We start from the raw sequence: 18,430 nt of genomic DNA on the forward strand, positions 1-18,430 counted from the left end.
AGCAGAAACACCCAAAATGTAGTCCAAAACAAGAAGCATCGATCAGGCAGAGGGTTCGAAAGCAGTACAATACGATTCTTGCTGGAAATTTGAACTGCATAATCATAGAAGACGAAACCTACGTGAAACTCGATTACAAATCCTTGCCGGGACCACTATATTATACGGTGCGAGAAGGGCAAGTGTTAAACCTGTCCGAGACATCGATCGAAGTCGAAAAATTTGGTAAGAAAGCTATGGTCTGGCAAGCAATTTGTTGCTGCGGTAAGATTTCGAAAACCTTCATCACCACTGCTTCAATGAACAGCGAAATATACATCAAGGAATGTTTACAAAAACGACTTCTACCCATAATTCGAAGCCACAAGGATCCTGTTGTCTTCTGGACAGATCTTGCTTCTTGCCACTACTCGAAATCAACGGTAGAATGGTATACTACCAAAAATGTCACTTTCGTCCCAAAAGACATGAATCCACCAAATTGCCTACAACTTCGACCAATTGAGGAATTTTGGGCATTAACGAAGGCACATCTTAGGAAACATGTCTCGGCAGCCGAAACCATTCAACAGTTCGAAAAAGATTGGAAAAAAGTGTCAAAACTTGTCGCCAAGCAGGCTGTACGGAATTTAATGAGGAACGTTCGCAAGAAGGTGCGCCAGCTAGTCTACAATGGCTAAGTAGCAAATGTTGAGAATAATATTCTGTTGTTGTAGTCTAATATTATCAGTATATCGAATAAAATTTGAATATCTAACACTTGTGAATTATTTACAGCGGAATCAAAGTGCGTCCATACTTTCTGGGACAGTCTTTATACATGAGTTTCATAAAAAATTAGCTGGCCCGTCGAATTTCGTCTCGCCCAAAAATTATTTGTTCGAATTTATGTTTTCGGACAGCAGAATTGTCAGACGACTAAGTGGTTAACGTTTCTCTCCAGTATTTTTCTGATTACTTAACCCACAATTAACGGTTTTTGACACACATTTGTTTTAAAAATCGAGTGCTTTGCTCTATTGTTCGGACTACAGTTAGCTATTAGGAATTCACGAGTCGACAATTTTTTTTCCAATCCCCGGTCAGAGAGACCGCTCGTCATGAATCGAAAGACGTGGTAATCCTAGCGAGCCATGTTCAGAAAATACTGCGGGTGAGGTAAACCTTCCCATTTGACCGTTTCTACACACTAAGAAAAATTTACATCTTTATAGATGCACATAAATGGAGCGTCGCGATTCACTTACATTCACAATTCAAAGCATGTAAATATGAGTCATATCAGTAACTTCACAGTTAATGTAGCTTAAGCTTACATCGATAAAGACGCAAAGTTTATTTTTACATGTTAGGAGATGTAATATTGTGTCATCGCCGAAGAAATTACGGCATGCTTGAATTTACGTCAAGCGTAAATTTCATTTTTTCTAGGAGTGTAGTTACATTTTAACAACATGAGCAGCATGAGTCTGAGAGGAATGTTACTAGAAACGTATCTCAGCTCGACGAACTGAGCAAATGTCCGTGTGTGTATGTGTGGTCAACAAAGAAGTTGAGATCTCAGACCTAACTGAACCTATTTTGATCAAACTAGGTCGCAAATGATAGGTCTCCTCGTCGCTCTGAACGCTGTTGAATATTTTTGAGATCAGATGTTTACTTTTTAAGTTACGCATAGTTTTATGTCATCATTTTCAGTTTTTTGACTAAATCTGTTACAATCTCGAATTGATTGTGCAGATCTCCTATAACAGCTAAGTTTTGACATCCATCGGCGTAATTTGCGGTATAATACCTTTCTCAGAATTCCTCGTGCTAGAACGAAATATGGCTTTAACGAACCGTTTTCGAGTATGTGTCGCGTATTCAATACTTTCTGTGATGAATTTGATTTCAATTTATCTCGTAACACCATTAAAACCCGTTTTCTCCGAATCTTTTCCCGCTAGTTTTATTAAGGTAATTAGACGATATCAATAGTTGTTAGTTAGCTCAGTAGTTTAAATAAGGGTAATTCAAGATTTCGTTATGTATCATTTGGACAAATGTAATCTGTTGATACAAAAGATGAGAAGATTTTATGCCTGCTGGAGAAGGAGAACAAAAATCTCAGCTCCAGCGGGCATTTCCCTTGCTCCTACATAAATAAATAAATAAAATTAATAAATAAAATCGTCCTTGTAAACAAAATATGTTTTGAGACTTAGATTTCACACGGTAATTGCTTTCCTACAACATTAGTTTGTTGAAATCCGACCATTTTTAACGGAGATATCGATATTTTTGTGTAAGTGATTTTTACCCCTATTTCGGTAGTATGAGTTTTGAGCGCTGTGTGATAAAGTTGAGCGCATACTTGGATGCAAAGTGAAACTCGATTTCCATGACATTTTGCCTCGGATCGATTTTAGCACGGTTCGTTTTTGGCAACATAATAGTTCGAATATAACATATGTAAACCAGATGATGGCAGCATTTTCGAGTTGAAAACAATTCCATAATTATATTGATTTAAACTACTCACAGCAATGGCTCTACCGAAATGAAAAGATGAATCAATATTCTGAGTAACAATATTGTTTTTCTGCGGTAGATAACATAATATTCCAACTGATAAGTATATGCTTCAAAATTTCCACATCTCGCTTACAGTACAAAATATACCGATAAGCGTTTTGCATTTATGAATTTAGTTGGACAATTTTTCAAGGAATATTCTCTTTGATTTTTGAATAAAATAATCTGTTGAATTAGAATAAATTAATCTGTTAGATCAGAAGCAGATTTTCGGCAGTATCGGCTCTTGGCTGCAACCGATTTAAAAAAAAAGGTAAAAACCAACCACGAATCATGCAAAGTTCCCACGTACCTAAAACAAACCCAATGTGCAATCAGCTTTTCAGCATGACAATGTTATACGTTTTACAATTAAACCGATCTAAATTGCTATGAAATTCAGTCGGCGTCGGGAAACCAGTTACCCATCGGTAACCGAGACGATTGGCCGGGCATTTGGACGCCTGTGCGCCGCACCGCGTACGAGACAGTTCTTGTATTGTAACATTTCGTAATCAATCGGAATGGGTGTCCCTTTTTTGCTCGGTCGCAGCTAATAGCTTGACAGTTGAACGGGATCGGTGCGGGTTGTACAAAATACCGGTCTGTGGCGAATAGCGCTCCCAACAACATGAGGTAGCCAGCCGGGTAGGACTTGGTGTCTCCGCTAAAACACCGTAACACGAAAGTCCGGTATCGGAGCGGCGACTTTACAAAACCAATTCATTCACTTAGCATTAGCATCAGAGAGGTTGAGCATATGTCTGTAGTAACCAAACGACCGAACGACGACGAACGGCCAGACCCGTTGTAGCAGCATAAAAAGTGATCGTCAGGTGGGCTACTATTTATGCTATTGGGAACGGATCAACGGATCGGTAGAAGCAGCTGGGCAGCCGACCAGCACCGGCCAGACTGACAATAATTGTTGCTTGTTGTGCGCTTTTTTTGCGCAATGCAATGATTTGTATCGATTGAGTGAATATGGCAGGGATAAAAATAGATGAAACTTGTGCTCAATTATTGGTGGACATTTCGGTTCAATTCAAGGGATCACGATTGTACGGAATTTTTCCGTCCCACTACGGGAAGATTTGTCATTTAATCCCGGAGTACGGAGATGTAGAACTGTAATGTATTTCAATTTCAAGAAAGATGATGGAAAGAGTTTTAATAAGGTGCCAATCAAATCGCACAAGATACGTACCACATGTGTAAATAGAGAGCAGCTAAAATGCAACGGTTTTGCAGTCTAGACCAACTGGAATCAGCCGCCTGGTAGAGTAATCTGCAGCTGCAATCAGGGCATAATTCAATAACGAACGTTGTACGTGATCACACAGACGAACGAGACTCCCAGTTGATTTCAAGTATCAATTCCATGCCGCACGCCCACGCTGCAGTACTTGTAAGTACGGGGAAAAAAAAACATTACCAACACCACTGCGGCGGCTGCTACTGCATGCTACTCGCGTCTAACAGATCACAGTCAGTCGTGTGGGAAAAGTGATAATTGATTTATGATGTTCGATTTCTACGACTTCAGACTGAGACTTTCATGATCGCTGAGCCTTTGCTTGTTCGAAGCTACATCTTTCGACCGTGAAGAAAACGTGTGCAGAACTAATTCTACACTGAGGAAAAAGTACTTGAGTGTTTCATAAGCCCTGTTGTATGATTTTCTTAATTGCTATCTATGTGCTGTCTAATTTTTCCGTTCATGTATATCATCAATTGTCAGATCTAAAGAAAATTTTTCAAGGAACAATCACGCATCGAGGATAGATCACAACGAAAAGAAAGCAAATGACGGAAAATTGTTTTTGTAATGACTTAGTTTTGGATACGCCCGAGTTGGCAGTTCAATGCATAGGGCGCCAGGCTTACAAGTCAGTTTTTTCGTATATTCAAGCCCCGACTCGGAAGGATTCTTAGTGTCAGTAGGATCGTGGTATTAGTCATGCAATGATTCTGTACGCTATTAATCGGCTGTGAAATCTGTTGAAACATAAAGGCCTAATTCCACAAAAGAAATTAAATGTCACCCAGATAAAAATATTTTGTGAATTTACATTAATTTTTATGCACATATTTGGAGAGCAGGTAATTGGAAAGATGTCTTGTTTATTGAAAAATCAGTGCATTCCAATCTAATTTTACATCAATCTAATTTTACATGATTTTAGATCAGATTCTCGACTCAACTGATGTCTATTTCATAGTACTATTGACGTGTAAATTTCATCATTTTTTTCTGTGCAAGATTTCGCTTTAATGTTGGGTTAGCATGCATTTTAAAGGTTTGGACTGTAATTTACATTCGGCTTGCACTACAGCTACTTTGTTATCCAAAGATTCAGTATTCCCTATCCATTTATTCGTTTTAATGCAATGAATTGCATGCTATGGAATTTTTCAATCACAAAATATTAAATGTTCTTGCACGTAAATTTGCGTGAATTGCAACGCTCCATCTATGTGCATCCTATAAGACGTAAAATCACAAGGTTTTTTCGAAATGTACAAGGATGGTTTTTATTGTATCTGGCGACTCTCCATACGATTCAATCGGTGCCATCAAAGAAAGACAGATATCATCGCACCTACAATAAACAGGCATGGTTCATCGCACACTGAATGAACACCAGTGCGAGAGCAAATATCTGTGCATGACGGCTTAGCACGCTGCTGCTGGGGATTCGCTCCGAAGCAACAAACGGCCGTTCATTCTCGTTTTACGATCCGATTCTATACGGGAAGAGGATAATTGCGACAGAATCATTTTACTATCGTATGGTATCACAATCGCAACAGGTACAATATTAGCTCTTCAGAGGTTATCATATAAGTTTTTTTTAGGGAAGTATATCAATTGTCCCTTACATGGGAATATTAGTCTTATAACAATTGATACTTGTTAACGAGTACAGATACTTATACAAATAATTAGTTAGTTTCTGCATTGTTAAGAATCTGAATTCTGGAACTGAATTTTGGAGCCGAAAGTCAGAACTGAATCCTGAAACTTAATTTTGATGCCAGATTATGGTACTGAATTCTGAACCTGAAACTGGGAACTGAAACTGAGCTCTAGAACTGAATTCTTGATCTGGATTGAAACTGAATTCGAGACCAGGATTCTGATTCGGAACAAAGTTCAGACTTTTAGTTACAAAATTCCGGTCCAGGATTCAGTTTACAATTTTGGATCCCGAATTCAACTTCGAAACTGAGTTCTATAATACCGATGCAGAATTTCATTCGACAATTTTTAGAATATATTGCCTGAATTCAATTACACTTTTAGAATCTTGAAAGTGGATTTAGGAATCAAATTCTAGACCTGCATTATGGTGCTGAATTCTAACCTGCACTTTTGAACTGAATTTTGGAAATACAACTGAGCTTTGGATCTGAATTCTGACCCTGGATCTTGGTCTGAAGTTCCAGAACTCAGTTTCCGAATTCTGAACCTGAGTTCTAAGTCTGGACAGGAATTTGGAAACATAATTCTGATCTGAACCTCAATTTCAGTTCCAGAATTCAGTTCCAAGTCCAGAAATCATTTCAAGAATCCAAATCTAGAATCAAGATCCTGATAATCATATCTCCGATGACGGAGAGGAAAAATATGTTGATATGTTGAATGAAATAAGAGATATTCACGATCAAAAACTTATCACTCTTACAGAGGGTAAATTTTGAAAAGACGCGTTATCACTATGTTTATATTAATAAAAAATACTACTAACAGGCCCACGCAAAAAGGTAATTGATTAAGTGATTTATCGATTCAACATTAGTTTCTATTACGTTGAGAGTTAGTCAGATTAAACGTATGAAATTACGATGATAGGTTGACTTTGCCTCTTTTACACAAATCCATTGATTCCGTATATTGTTATCCATATAGAACTTTTGTTTAACTTGACATGACGGCATTTACCACAATTTATATGCTGTAAGTTTTGTGTTCATACTCAATTAAACACCTGGTTCGAGCACATGAATCTAGTAGGCTTAGTAAAATTTCCACACAAAATTTCGTTGCCCGCCAAACAATTTCATTAATAATCTAGTATTCATACTCGTCAGTGGCGAAGCATTGCACGACTCGATACGCGTGAAATAATCATTTGAGGGCTGATGCCAGTCTCTCGCAAATGTGCATAATGACTCTCGATGGGCCGAGTGGCCAAGAAAGTTTTGATATTTTTTATTACAAGTTTGACTACATCAAATAAAATCCAATAAAGCTACCGCTTGATTGGCAGCCGATTTTATTTCTCTCTCATGTTTCGTTACGTTACCAGAAAACTGGAACAGAAAAAATGGCGCCGCCATAGAAATCGACTTACCTTCACAAAAATAACATCCACTTCGTTTTTATCGCGACAACATATATGTTTTTATGCACTAATCGCATTTAAATTAAATTATCTAGACATTGTCAGCATAGATTGTTGATCCATGCTTTTGAGGGCGAGATATTCAATGAACAAGTTGAAAGACGGCGTTTTCAGCTATGCAATTCTTCCTTCAGAAAACAGACTTTCCCGACCGCTAAAGTCAATGAATCATTCTGAAATTGTTACAGAATAATCTGAACTAATTTTCTAAGAGATTGTCAGTTGGGTTTTTTGATATTCGTCACCGTTTCTGAGAAAATCAGATTTGAAGCGTGAATATAGTCCTCTAAAACACACTGGCCTCAGCTTTTAAAATCTTCGATCTGTGAAAGTTTCAGACAAATACGTTTATTTGATAATGATTTTGTTGGAAAAGTGACGAAAATAACAATATTTTTATAATATTTCTTCGGGACAGTACTTTTATCTGGACGATTTTACGAATTCTGACCCATGTACTTTCCTTATATCGTAGTAACTCGAAAACTATGAACTAGATAATATCTAAGTTCTAGGAAATCAATGGAACACTCTAAAAAGCATGTCCACTGGAAGTAAAAAGTGAATGCTTCTCTTAGTTTTAATCCTAGGAACCGGAAAAAGTAATACTAAGATAAAACCGTACCATCAATATTTTTTTTTGTTATGAAAAAAGTGCTATTTGGAAAATATGAAAGTAGTTGCTAAATTAATGCACAGACATTCGCAAAACTTCATGTTCTCGATGGAAAATAGTCGTTTAAATACTACAATATTATTTTATTGTTCAACAGCAATAAATTTTACCCTTCATTTCTCCATATATTTGTTCACATTTCATTCGAAAACCCCCAAATTATTGTTGCAAATTCTGAAGGTATAGTAAAGATATGCTTAGAAATCAGTACAAATTGGTTCAAGTAACACGTTTCCCTAGTTATTTGGAGATTTGTGCCTAGTTTTATGTAATTGGTAGATTAGAAAAAAATTGGATGAAATTCAGTAGCAGGCTGTATTACTATGGGACCTTCAAATTGTCTGTGAATGTTCCGCACACGGGTTTCGAAATGTTTGAACCTAGTACGAGGTCTGTTCAAAAAGTTCCCGGAATTTTTTAATTGCGCGCGTCTTTTTCATAGCAGACTCACCGTAGGCTCTCTGTAACATTTCGCACACTTGGTTACACTTTATTTCATTTTTCACGCAAAATTTAATACAAATTCTTTGACTCTTCAATTCTTCCATTGTTTAAACTAACAAAAATCGCCGAGCTCAAAAAAACACGTCTACACCAGCCGCTACAAGACAGAATGTAAACAATGAATACAGCTGAAAATTTCACCATACATTAGGGACATATGTACCAGCACAATAAAAAAAAAATTTGACCACCGGACTCTCCAGACGCGCGCAATTAAAAAATTCCGGGAACTTTTTGAGCAGACCTCGTATAAGCCCCTTCAGTTCGAACCATCGAGAATATTTCAACTTGCAATTCTTTCTTGGTAAATTCCTCATATTCCACACAGACCATTGCAAAACTGTTTCGATTTTGGTAAGGACCTTGACATAGGGGAAGATGTTCGGTTGCCGGCAACCCACCATAACTTTTGACATAACGCAGATAGCGTCATTTCGACAAATGTCATGTGTGTTTAATAGCAGCACGTTCTTTTTGTGCCGAATACCAAAGGAAACAGACGCTTGTACTTTTTGCTGCCCTCAAAACAAGCTTTAATTACGTGAAAATCAACATCAAAGTTTTTTATGACTTTTTTATAGTATCATAAGTTGAAAAGCATCAATCGAAAAGGTGAGTGGATTGAATATTTATGAGGTGGAATCGATCTATTTCGTGATTTAATACCGGATGCTATCAAAATTTCTACCGATTTCTACCGATACCGACACCCCATTTTTTTTCGACAAATCGCGAAAAATTGTCAGTGATATGCAGAGATGCCAAATCTGCAAATTTGTCTGTAAATTATCAAATTTCTTAGTTAACATGTAAACCTTTTTTCGTCTTAAGACTTTTCACAGACTTTTGAAACTTCGATTGTTTGCAGACATTCGTCAGAAATTATAGACTTTTGTAAATTGACGCGATCTTTTCGTTTTTGCTAACTAAAATGATTGTACTAACTGGCATCTCTGGTGATATGCAACACGTGGACAACTTGACGGCTTCAATACATCCGTCATATAAGTAAAAACTTTGGTTCTCTGGTTCTGTTAGCCATGGCGACTTCAAACAAATCGTCCAAGTCAATCAAAATTACCTTTAATGCACTGAATAATGCCATTAAACGTTGCTTAGTAGATAAGAAGCCAATAAATTCGACTGCAGCAACGTATTCAATTCCACGAAGCCGGTAGAAGACCGGCCTAATCAACACCAAAGGCCCACCATCCAAATCATTGGTCAAGAGAGCCAAGGCGAAGTCACCATCAGACAATGAAGAGTTTTGTCCAAAACGCCCCCGAAAAGAATAAATTTTGTTTTTTCTTTGAATAATTGCAGTTTTTACTGATATTTTTCCATTTTTAGCGAAATTTCTTGGGGTGCCGGTAACCGAACATCTTTTTTGAAATGGCCAAAACTTATCACTTTACTAAATTGATAATAAAGTTTTTTCAATCGATTGAATTAACTTAGTTTCTTATTCAGTTGTTAGCTTTCTTCAGACTTTAGCTTTCCATTGATTTATGTATATCCGCATAATGTGCACTTAGTCAGAAGTTATAAGCTTAAAAGAAAAGGGTGCCAGTAACCGAACACTCTCCCCTACTCACGAGTGTAAGGTTGGAAAATTTTTCTCACGATTCACGCATTGAGAGGCAGTAAGTTCCTATATACCAGATTGACGATGTTTCACACTATGCAAAGAAATATCGAACCGCTCTCGGTAAAGTTCTCGGTAATCAGCAATATTGTTTGTGACCCTTTGATAAAAATGAGTCTTTATATTCTCTAAACTAAACAATTGTTTTCAAAAGCAGCTTTGGTACGATTTGGCTAGCAGCCACTGCAGTCAAGAGACACTTCAGTGATACCGTAAAATTGACTCAGCATGTTTCAGTGATAAAGAGATAATAAGAAGAATAAGCGCGGTTCCAATTGAGTGTGCGGAATTCTAGAGGACAGATCAAGTTCGTATGAACCTAAATTGGTTACATTCGGCTCTGAATGGCTTTGAATTTGGTTTACGCATCACTCCTCATTTAACTAATCAATGTGACTACAGAACTGATAATTAATCAACTACGACACAAAAGACACCCACAGAACCTATGTTAGTGGATCCAGACGGGCCTAGTTTGTAATATTTCTGTACGCTATGTATCTTACGCATCATTAGCGATTCGTTCACAATCGACAAATTAAATTTGGTTTTCGACTAGAGAACATCAACGAAGTGGGTGATATTCAAGACGCGTGTCTGGCTTGCATCCGACCCCTTCGATTCGATTCGATTCGATCAACTGGTTCTGATAGGCAAGTTATGTTCCGTGCATATGCGGAGATTGCAGACGGCTGATTACAGGCATGTGTAGACTTACGGATGCCTCCAGTTGAACTGTCAAATCCGAATCTAGCAATTAAAACGCAGTTGATGTTCATGCTTCAATCAGTTTATTCATGGTTCGTACAGGCAGTGCCGTCCCGGAGAAACGTGTTTTGTAATGTGCTGCGAATTATCGGTGGACTCTCCCCTTTCTTGTGTTGATGGAAGATGTTAAGACGATGATCTAATTCAATGGCTGCACCTCACCAGACACACCGATCGGTTACAGTTCGAGTAAATAAGTACAGCCTCACCGATGCAGCCGGCAGACATAAGTCACTGTAGATCGCGCAGCAGCAGACAGTGAAACCTCTGTTCGATTGAGAAAAGGGAAATTCGCCAACTCGGCAAAAAAAACACATAAACAAACATCAGCCAGCGGAGCCAGGAGGGAGTGCCATCCATCGGATGGAACTTACATACATGGGTTTGAAGCGAAACCGATGCTTCCCATTTGAATAGATTGCTTGGGTCTTGTTTTGATGCGATTTCTAAGGGGCAAGGTTCGAACGAATCTTGACTCTACATTTGATTTTTCGAATTATTATATATTCTAAACTCAGAATGAAGCGAAATTATTTGGACAATCTTTTTTTGAATGAAACTGGAGAACAAAAAGTACTGATAGAATAATTTACCGTACTTGTAGTTAAATACGAAACCCACTGCCACTTGCACAAACAATGACGTAAATGCACCGAGAAAAGGCTACGTGAGTTCCACTCTGAATTCGTCAGCGCAAATAGCAGGGGGAAAACCCAGGTAGAACCTGTAACTTCCCAGACTGCGAATGAGTCCCAAAACACTTGAATATACACGGAACAACACGGAAAAAGGGTCGAACAAAAGAAACCAAAGCTAAACCCAGAAAAAAGGATGGATTCATTCAGAAGCCTCTACGGGAAGTCTGAGAAGGATGACAACTAATTATGAATCAACTGCTACCCTGCGGCGGTTGGACGTGTATTTGTGAAAAAATGAAATAAAACACAAACAATCCTAACCGAATCAAGCGAAAGAAACATGATAATGTGAGAAAGGACCTGCCCGAAGTAGCAGTGCGCAACAAGTGACCGACACCGTCGTCGTCGGTGTCGTCGTCGGAGAGGTAACCGGATATCGATGGGATTTCAGATAAGACGAGCAGTTCATGGAATACAATTGTTGATCGAGCAGATATTGTCCGCAAACGAAACGTCCGATGCGAGTGGTGGTTTGTTCTACTAGGCGTCAAATTATTTTCCAGCTCATGCACGTGTTTGGAAATTCCTAGCATAAATCGGATGTTTTATACCGTCATAAAATTGTAGTAGTTTTTTTGGTTTCCTCTACCTCATTATACTCATTTGCAACTCAAATTTCTGAATTATTATAGCGGAAAAATACAAACGAAAAACTCTTTCCTTTCAATACTGCATGTAAACAAAATTTCTTACATCCTCAAATATCCAAAAGTGCTTGAATATCTTCAGATGACATGAAACTTTGCATGGAAATTCTAGATATCAACAACGCAGTAATATTCCAGAACTAAATGTAGCATAGATGCATTTAGTGTAGCAAAAGTCTTCTCAAGCTAAATGTAAAAAACTATAATTCCATATCATTCATCAACAAAATTCTGAATTTTACAGGTAGCATAATTCTACAATCGATACAATTCATAGCTACTTATCTTGTCAAGTGACGCAATATTCCTTTCGTACAGAATTTTACTGATTCCGAGTGTAATTTGCAGTCGGCTACCAAGTGCCACTGTATTGATTTATATGTATCATGTATTCATATAAATTGTGCTTTTGTGGTTTAGTTGATTAGCGGCGTGCTTTGTGATCTAATGTTTCTCGGTTCAAGCCGCGCTGTAGCTATCGATCATCTGTTGTTTTTTTTTTTAATTTTAGTCGATTACAAACCATATAATTTTCGAATCACACAATTTTACACGTTCTTGAATATAAGTTTGTGTGCACTCCATTTATATGCATCTTATAAGATTTTTTCGAACTGTGTTCAGTAAGAAAAAACGAAACCCTATCTATAGACATACATTTAGGAACTTAAATTCTCAGGAATTACTCAGCTCAGCTCTGAGATTTGTTGTTGCCTCTGTGAGAATTTTTATGGACATCTCCAGAACAAGCTTCTGTGGCTTATGCTTATGGCAGTTGGACACAAATTGATGCCTCAGTTGCAACGTCGAAGCGGTTTTATTAAAAAAGTTATTGACAGATTTGCTCGACGTGCAGAGTGGCCAATTATTCCATTGTATCGATGATACGATGATTCCCATCAGAAAGCATATTGTTACTTCATTGTATTGAAAAACACAAACGAATATCCATTTCTCAATTTTCTGTAATTTTCAGTTGCAACGAACTGTTATATCTTATAGCATACCACATAAGTAGTGCACAACCAGTAATTTTTTTCACGAGACGCCACTGTGTTGTCTAAAAATGTCGACAATTTCTAGGCAAACTGCGTAGATAGAAAAAGTTGTAGTTTTGTGGTTGATAACGTCAATTGTATAAGTTTCAAGCGGTTTTCAAGGTTTGTGGATAGAGGGCGCTACATGTTTTCATTTTATTTTAATTCAGACTTTATTACATAACATATAAAAAAATTAACCAAGCGAAATTTTCCGTCACTGAGTAACAATCTTTCAAGCAAGACTAGAAATTGAAAAAAAAATTATATGCTATGTAAAAACCTGCTTTAATCTACCTAGTGGTGTAATGATGCTTCTCTCATATAAAAAATACTATCATATATAATACCAAATATACTATATATCAATATGGATCACTCTTGCAATTCAAGAGGGACATCACAGTAAAGTGCGGTGGCAAAAAAGGTTACTAAAAAAAAACAACTCCAAATATATGGAATATTTCTTGATACACACTACACGCAAAAATAAACTTTAAATACGGTTTGGAATCGCAATTTGATACTAACTCGGGTGAGAAGATTTTGTTTTTATAAAAATCCATATTTATATAAATATGTATGAAATGTGCACGCAGAACTGAACAAATTAATCTTAATATTAGTACCAGTATTTTACCAAAGGTTACGGTGCTAGAAATATACAATATCAGGTTGTTTAATAAATAAATAAATAAATAAATAAATAAATGCTTCAAAACAAAACAGTTCAGTATATGAATAAACCGTGATTCGCCTCAACGAGAGCTATCAATTGAAGTAAAAGTAATAAGTATAACTTGTTCTTTTACTTACTGTATTGCACTTATCATACTTCAGTGCTAAACAAATTGAAATTCAATTACTTTTTAGAAAATAAATATCGAAAGCAAAGGGAAGATCGCTTAGTATATGCACTTTTAATTCATAAATAATTTATAAAAATGACAATTATCTTTTACATTCTAACTTTCCCTGAGAGAAAAGATAATGTGCAATATAATATAAATATAAATATCGCAATCAAAGTAACTTGTAATACACCGTTCATTTCATATTAATTTTGTTCTTGTTCTAGTATTTATATCAGAAGTGATCTGCCAAACATTGCCTCAACAGCCTATAGGTTTCGTTTTTTCAGCACTATTCATAACATTCATGAGCAAAGTTAAATGCTACTTCATAACTCTTGAAAGTGAAGACGATAGGTCTAAAAGAGCGTAATTCTACATTATTTATAGGCGATATTTACTTTCGGCATTTCACTTCTGGGTGCACGCTAAACGCAAACTATTAAACATGACTGAACTAATAGCCTTTACCGTCACGAGATGGTGTTACTGTGATGTCTTTTTCGATTTGTATTGAAATCGTTAAAGTGATCCATATTGATATATAATATATTTGTTAATACTGTAATATTCTTAAAAATAAATTTCTCCTATTCTTAAAAGAACAACCGGAATCGGTTTGTTTAGTCGTCTATTGATAATGACTACCGGTTGCAGTATTCTTGAGACCGATTTAGAAAATTTGTTGGGTTTTTGTTTTACCTCTTTACGTGATGATATAAAATTTTTAACACACTTTACCACAATTCCGGAACTAGAAGTCGAATCGACATGAAATTCAGTAATTCCGTATGGTACCAAAAAACCTTTCATTTGAACCTAAGTTTATGAAAATCGGTCAAACCATCACTGAGAAAAACAAGTGAGATCGTTTTGGGAAAACATGATCACTATTTCTGGTGCCTAACCGAAATCGATTTGTTTGGCCGTCTACTGATAATGATAATTGAAGTAGTTTTTTTTTTGCTTCGTCCCTTTAAGTGATGGTATAAAATGTTTTACTTAAGACCATTCATTTGAATCTAAGTTTGTATAAATCGGTCATGCCATCTCTGAGAAAAAAGAGTGAGTGATTTGAAATTGGAATTTTTACACTAATTACCCTGTAAGTGCAGATTCGGAAATCGGATTCAGATGAAATTTAGGAATTTTTAATTGGACCATAGGACCTTTTCTTTGAATCTGATTTTGTGAAAACCGATAAAGTCATCTCCGAGAAATGTTAGTGCAAAAAAAGTTACACACACAGACATTTTGCGTACTCGACGAGCTGAGTCGAATGGTATATGACACTCGGCCCTCCGGGTCTCGGTTTTCACAGTGATTGCGTAACCTTTCTATATATGTAATTAACGCAATTATTTTTTTATATACTTTACATTGTTTTCAGAAATATACAATAGAACAAATTACGTAAAGAATAGTCCAGTCATATTAATCATGCGTAACTATAATGAATTCTGCAAACATCTTGAAGAATTAATCACAAATCGAACTTGTCGTATTTTTTTCGTATAATTTGAAATCACTTGTAAGTTCTATTTCGTGTCTCGTTCGGTACAGTCATCAGCTGAACGACAATGTACAAGAACGGTTGACAGTTGTCTTAAATTAAATAGTTAAGAGCGTCACACAGGTTTAAATCCGGAGAAAAATAAACGAAGATGATCATAAAAATAGCGCCGTGAACAATAAGATCACGAACCTTAGAAAAAAAAGCACATTGATACTTCAATTATCAATAAATGATGAAGATTGATGAACCAAACGTAAAACTGGCTAAACATCGATTGTATCCAATGAGTAGTGTCCTTGCATCCTATTTAATAAGAATATATGACGACAACTTTTGTGTTTTATTTTTATTCGAATACGGAGTACAGAAATTGGAGAATCCCTAAAGTTTACTTAATTGATTACCGAATTGTATCTTCCAAACCAAATATCGAAAAATCAGAATCAGATCTCACGAGAAATAGTCGTGTTCTGAATCACAATCATACAGAAAGGAAATGTAACAATTTTCCAACCCAAACAGAAGGTTTCACACCTGAGGTAACTGTATGACCACATGCAACCTGAATATTGATCTAAACGCTACGCTCTAAAGCCACCACTAGGTACTCACTTTATGTAGTAAATCCGTCCATCCTGTGTTCGGGCCTGTTCCCAGCCAGGCGGCAGATCACCAAAGGCATGCTGGTTGGATACATCGTACGAGCGTCCCCGGCTGTGCAAATGCTGCAGGGCCTGCTTCGAGAGGCCCTGTTGTTGACCAAGTGCCGATGCACCGAGACTGTTGGTGCCATCGTTGCCGGCACCACCACCACCACCACCGCTACCAGAGTTGTTGCCCTGCTGTGTCTTACTACTATTTGCATTGCTATTATTAGAGGCTTGCTGGACCCCGCTGGATCCCGTCAGGCTACCAACCAGACCGGCCGGGATCTTGCCCAGTGAGGCCGGGCTGCTATGGGCACGACTGTGAGAGATCGGAAGCCCGTTCGGGCCGGTAGTGACCCCACTCAGTATTGTGGTTCCAGAGCCAAATGCTGAGTCGACCGAATTTTCGCGTGAGTGCGAAACCGAGGGCGACTTCGACCCGGAGGATGGTGGCTTGAAGAACGAGTCTGGCAACTTTCGCATACGGTAGGGGATTTGCAACGGTAATTTATTGCTGAGTGTTTTATCGAACAGCTCGTTCAACTTATCGTTAGAGTCTTTATCCACCAGAATTATCAGATTTTTCTTTTTGCTCGCCCCATCATTCTCCGAGGCGTTTGTGTTGCTGGTGCTGTTGTTATTATTGCCGTTGAACGCCATCTTGTATCCGCGAAGTCGTGCAGTTTTCTATACGTGTTCAGAGAGCAGCAGCAGCAGCGCACGCGAGCGCGAGAGAATGTGTGTATGCGCGTTTTACTTGTTGCCTTGTTGTTTTCTGCGCCTCGAAATTCTCGCCCGAATGTCCGTGGAGCTACTCGGCTGCGACTTTGCTTCTCCTCCGTCTTTTGTAACTTTACTTAAGCGATAAAATTAGCTTTTTCTTAATATTGCTTCCTTTAATTCATATTTCGCTTTAATTTTGCTTGTTTTTTTTCGTCAACTCTCGACTCGTCGACTGCGACGGCTCACGTATGTGTAAATATTCCTATTCTTATTCTCGTTTGTACGCTACACTTTACACTTTCGGTTCTTGCTAGACGGTGAGTTGGACCACACAAATTAACTTGCAATTTATTTCCTTCAAATTGATGCTATTTACTCGGCTCGGCTTTTATTGCGTACGTAGTTTCGAAGGCACTTAGTTTCGGAACGCGCAGCAGTAGGATTCAGGCGATTCACGGTTCGGTCACTAATTTATTATAACATTAAATGACTGTTTGCAGCAAGAAATGCACCCGTTACCATGCACTAGTGATTCACTTCGTTTGCAGAAAAATTACTGAGTGTGCAGAGTTGTCCAACTCTTCCTTTACCACTCACTTAATTGGGCTTAACTCACAATTATGGCAAATTGATTTCTTTCTCTTTGCACTTTTTTTTTCGGGGGGAACACGATCAGACAACTCTTGATTTTGTATGTGCGTCTGCCTACTTTCCTGTATCTACATGCCTACTTCTCTATTTTCACCACTTTTCGCCTAATGGTTTCTGCATTCTTCATTTGTTGTACACTACTTGATGCATCTTTGCTAGCGATTTGCACAATCCGGGCGCACTGAACACACCATCCACCGAAGGAAAGTGGCAATTTGCAACTGCCCAAAAACCTTCGCGTGACACGACTCAATTGCACACGTCAGAGCGCACTGACACTTTTCACGAGCTGAAGTAGTAAGTGGACATTAAGCGCAAAACAGAACCACCAAACATTAAAAAAAAACCGATGGAGCAGCGAAAAGAACAAACTCAATCGAAAAAGCGAAACAAGTGATGATGGTGACGATGATGATGGAGAGACGAGTGTAAGTTGCTTCTGCTCCCGTCTTCACCTGTGCTGTGCTTCGTATTTTGCGTTGCTGACTGACTTGCCTTTTCCTTCGAAGGCAACAAAAATAATAGCAATAATAATAATAATACTAATAAACCGAAGACACACACGGTTAGTCGAGTCCACGGAACTAAATCAGAGTTCGACCATACTCAACAACTGATTCTACTTGACTAATTATTATTTGCCAGTTCAGCTCAAACACACATACTCTCTCTCGCTCTTTCTCTTTCTGAAGCTCAAGTCAACCCAGGGCCATCAAGTTAGCAGTACAAAACACCAGCTAAGTGGCCAAGTCAACGGAGCAAACCGCTACACTCAGCTTTCCGTCTCTCATTCAACATTTTTACCTATACGCGGCGGCCCCGCTCTGCTCTGTCTAGACTGTATTCGACCGTGGCGTACACACAAGGCTTACGAACTTATTTTCGTTTCGTTGATACCACACTGACTGCATATACAGAGACATAATATTCTTTCTCACGTTTGACGAGATTGGAACGATGGAACGCGAGAATGGCTAATAATTTTTTGTTTGGGTTTGTGTTGCGTGCGCCCGAGGGGTCGATCGAAGCTTTCGTTGCGCTCGAAAGCTAACATTGATTATTTTTATGTTATTTTACTAGTGAACTGCTAGTGTCCTACTGT

The 18,430-nt window shown here is 37.9% G+C and overlaps 1 protein-coding gene across 3 annotated transcripts in view; it reads right to left on the reverse strand.

The window, feature by feature from the left end:
- The window catches only part of LOC131433730 (transcriptional coactivator yorkie), a 76,618-nt gene extending 58,677 nt beyond the window's left edge, over positions 1 to 17,941 (reverse strand). For all 3 annotated transcript variants that reach the window (XM_058600302.1, XM_058600301.1, XM_058600300.1), the window contains exon 1: positions 15,920 to 17,941. In XM_058600302.1, the coding sequence (XP_058456285.1) occupies positions 15,920 to 16,614 (695 nt within the window). In that variant the 5' untranslated portion in view covers positions 16,615 to 17,941. The remainder of the gene's footprint in view (positions 1 to 15,919) is intronic.
- Between the last annotated feature and the right edge of the window lie 489 nt (positions 17,942 to 18,430).

This window comes from Malaya genurostris, chromosome 3, assembly GCF_030247185.1.
Source record: "Malaya genurostris strain Urasoe2022 chromosome 3, Malgen_1.1, whole genome shotgun sequence".
Classification (NCBI taxonomy): Eukaryota; Metazoa; Arthropoda; class Insecta; order Diptera; family Culicidae; genus Malaya; species Malaya genurostris.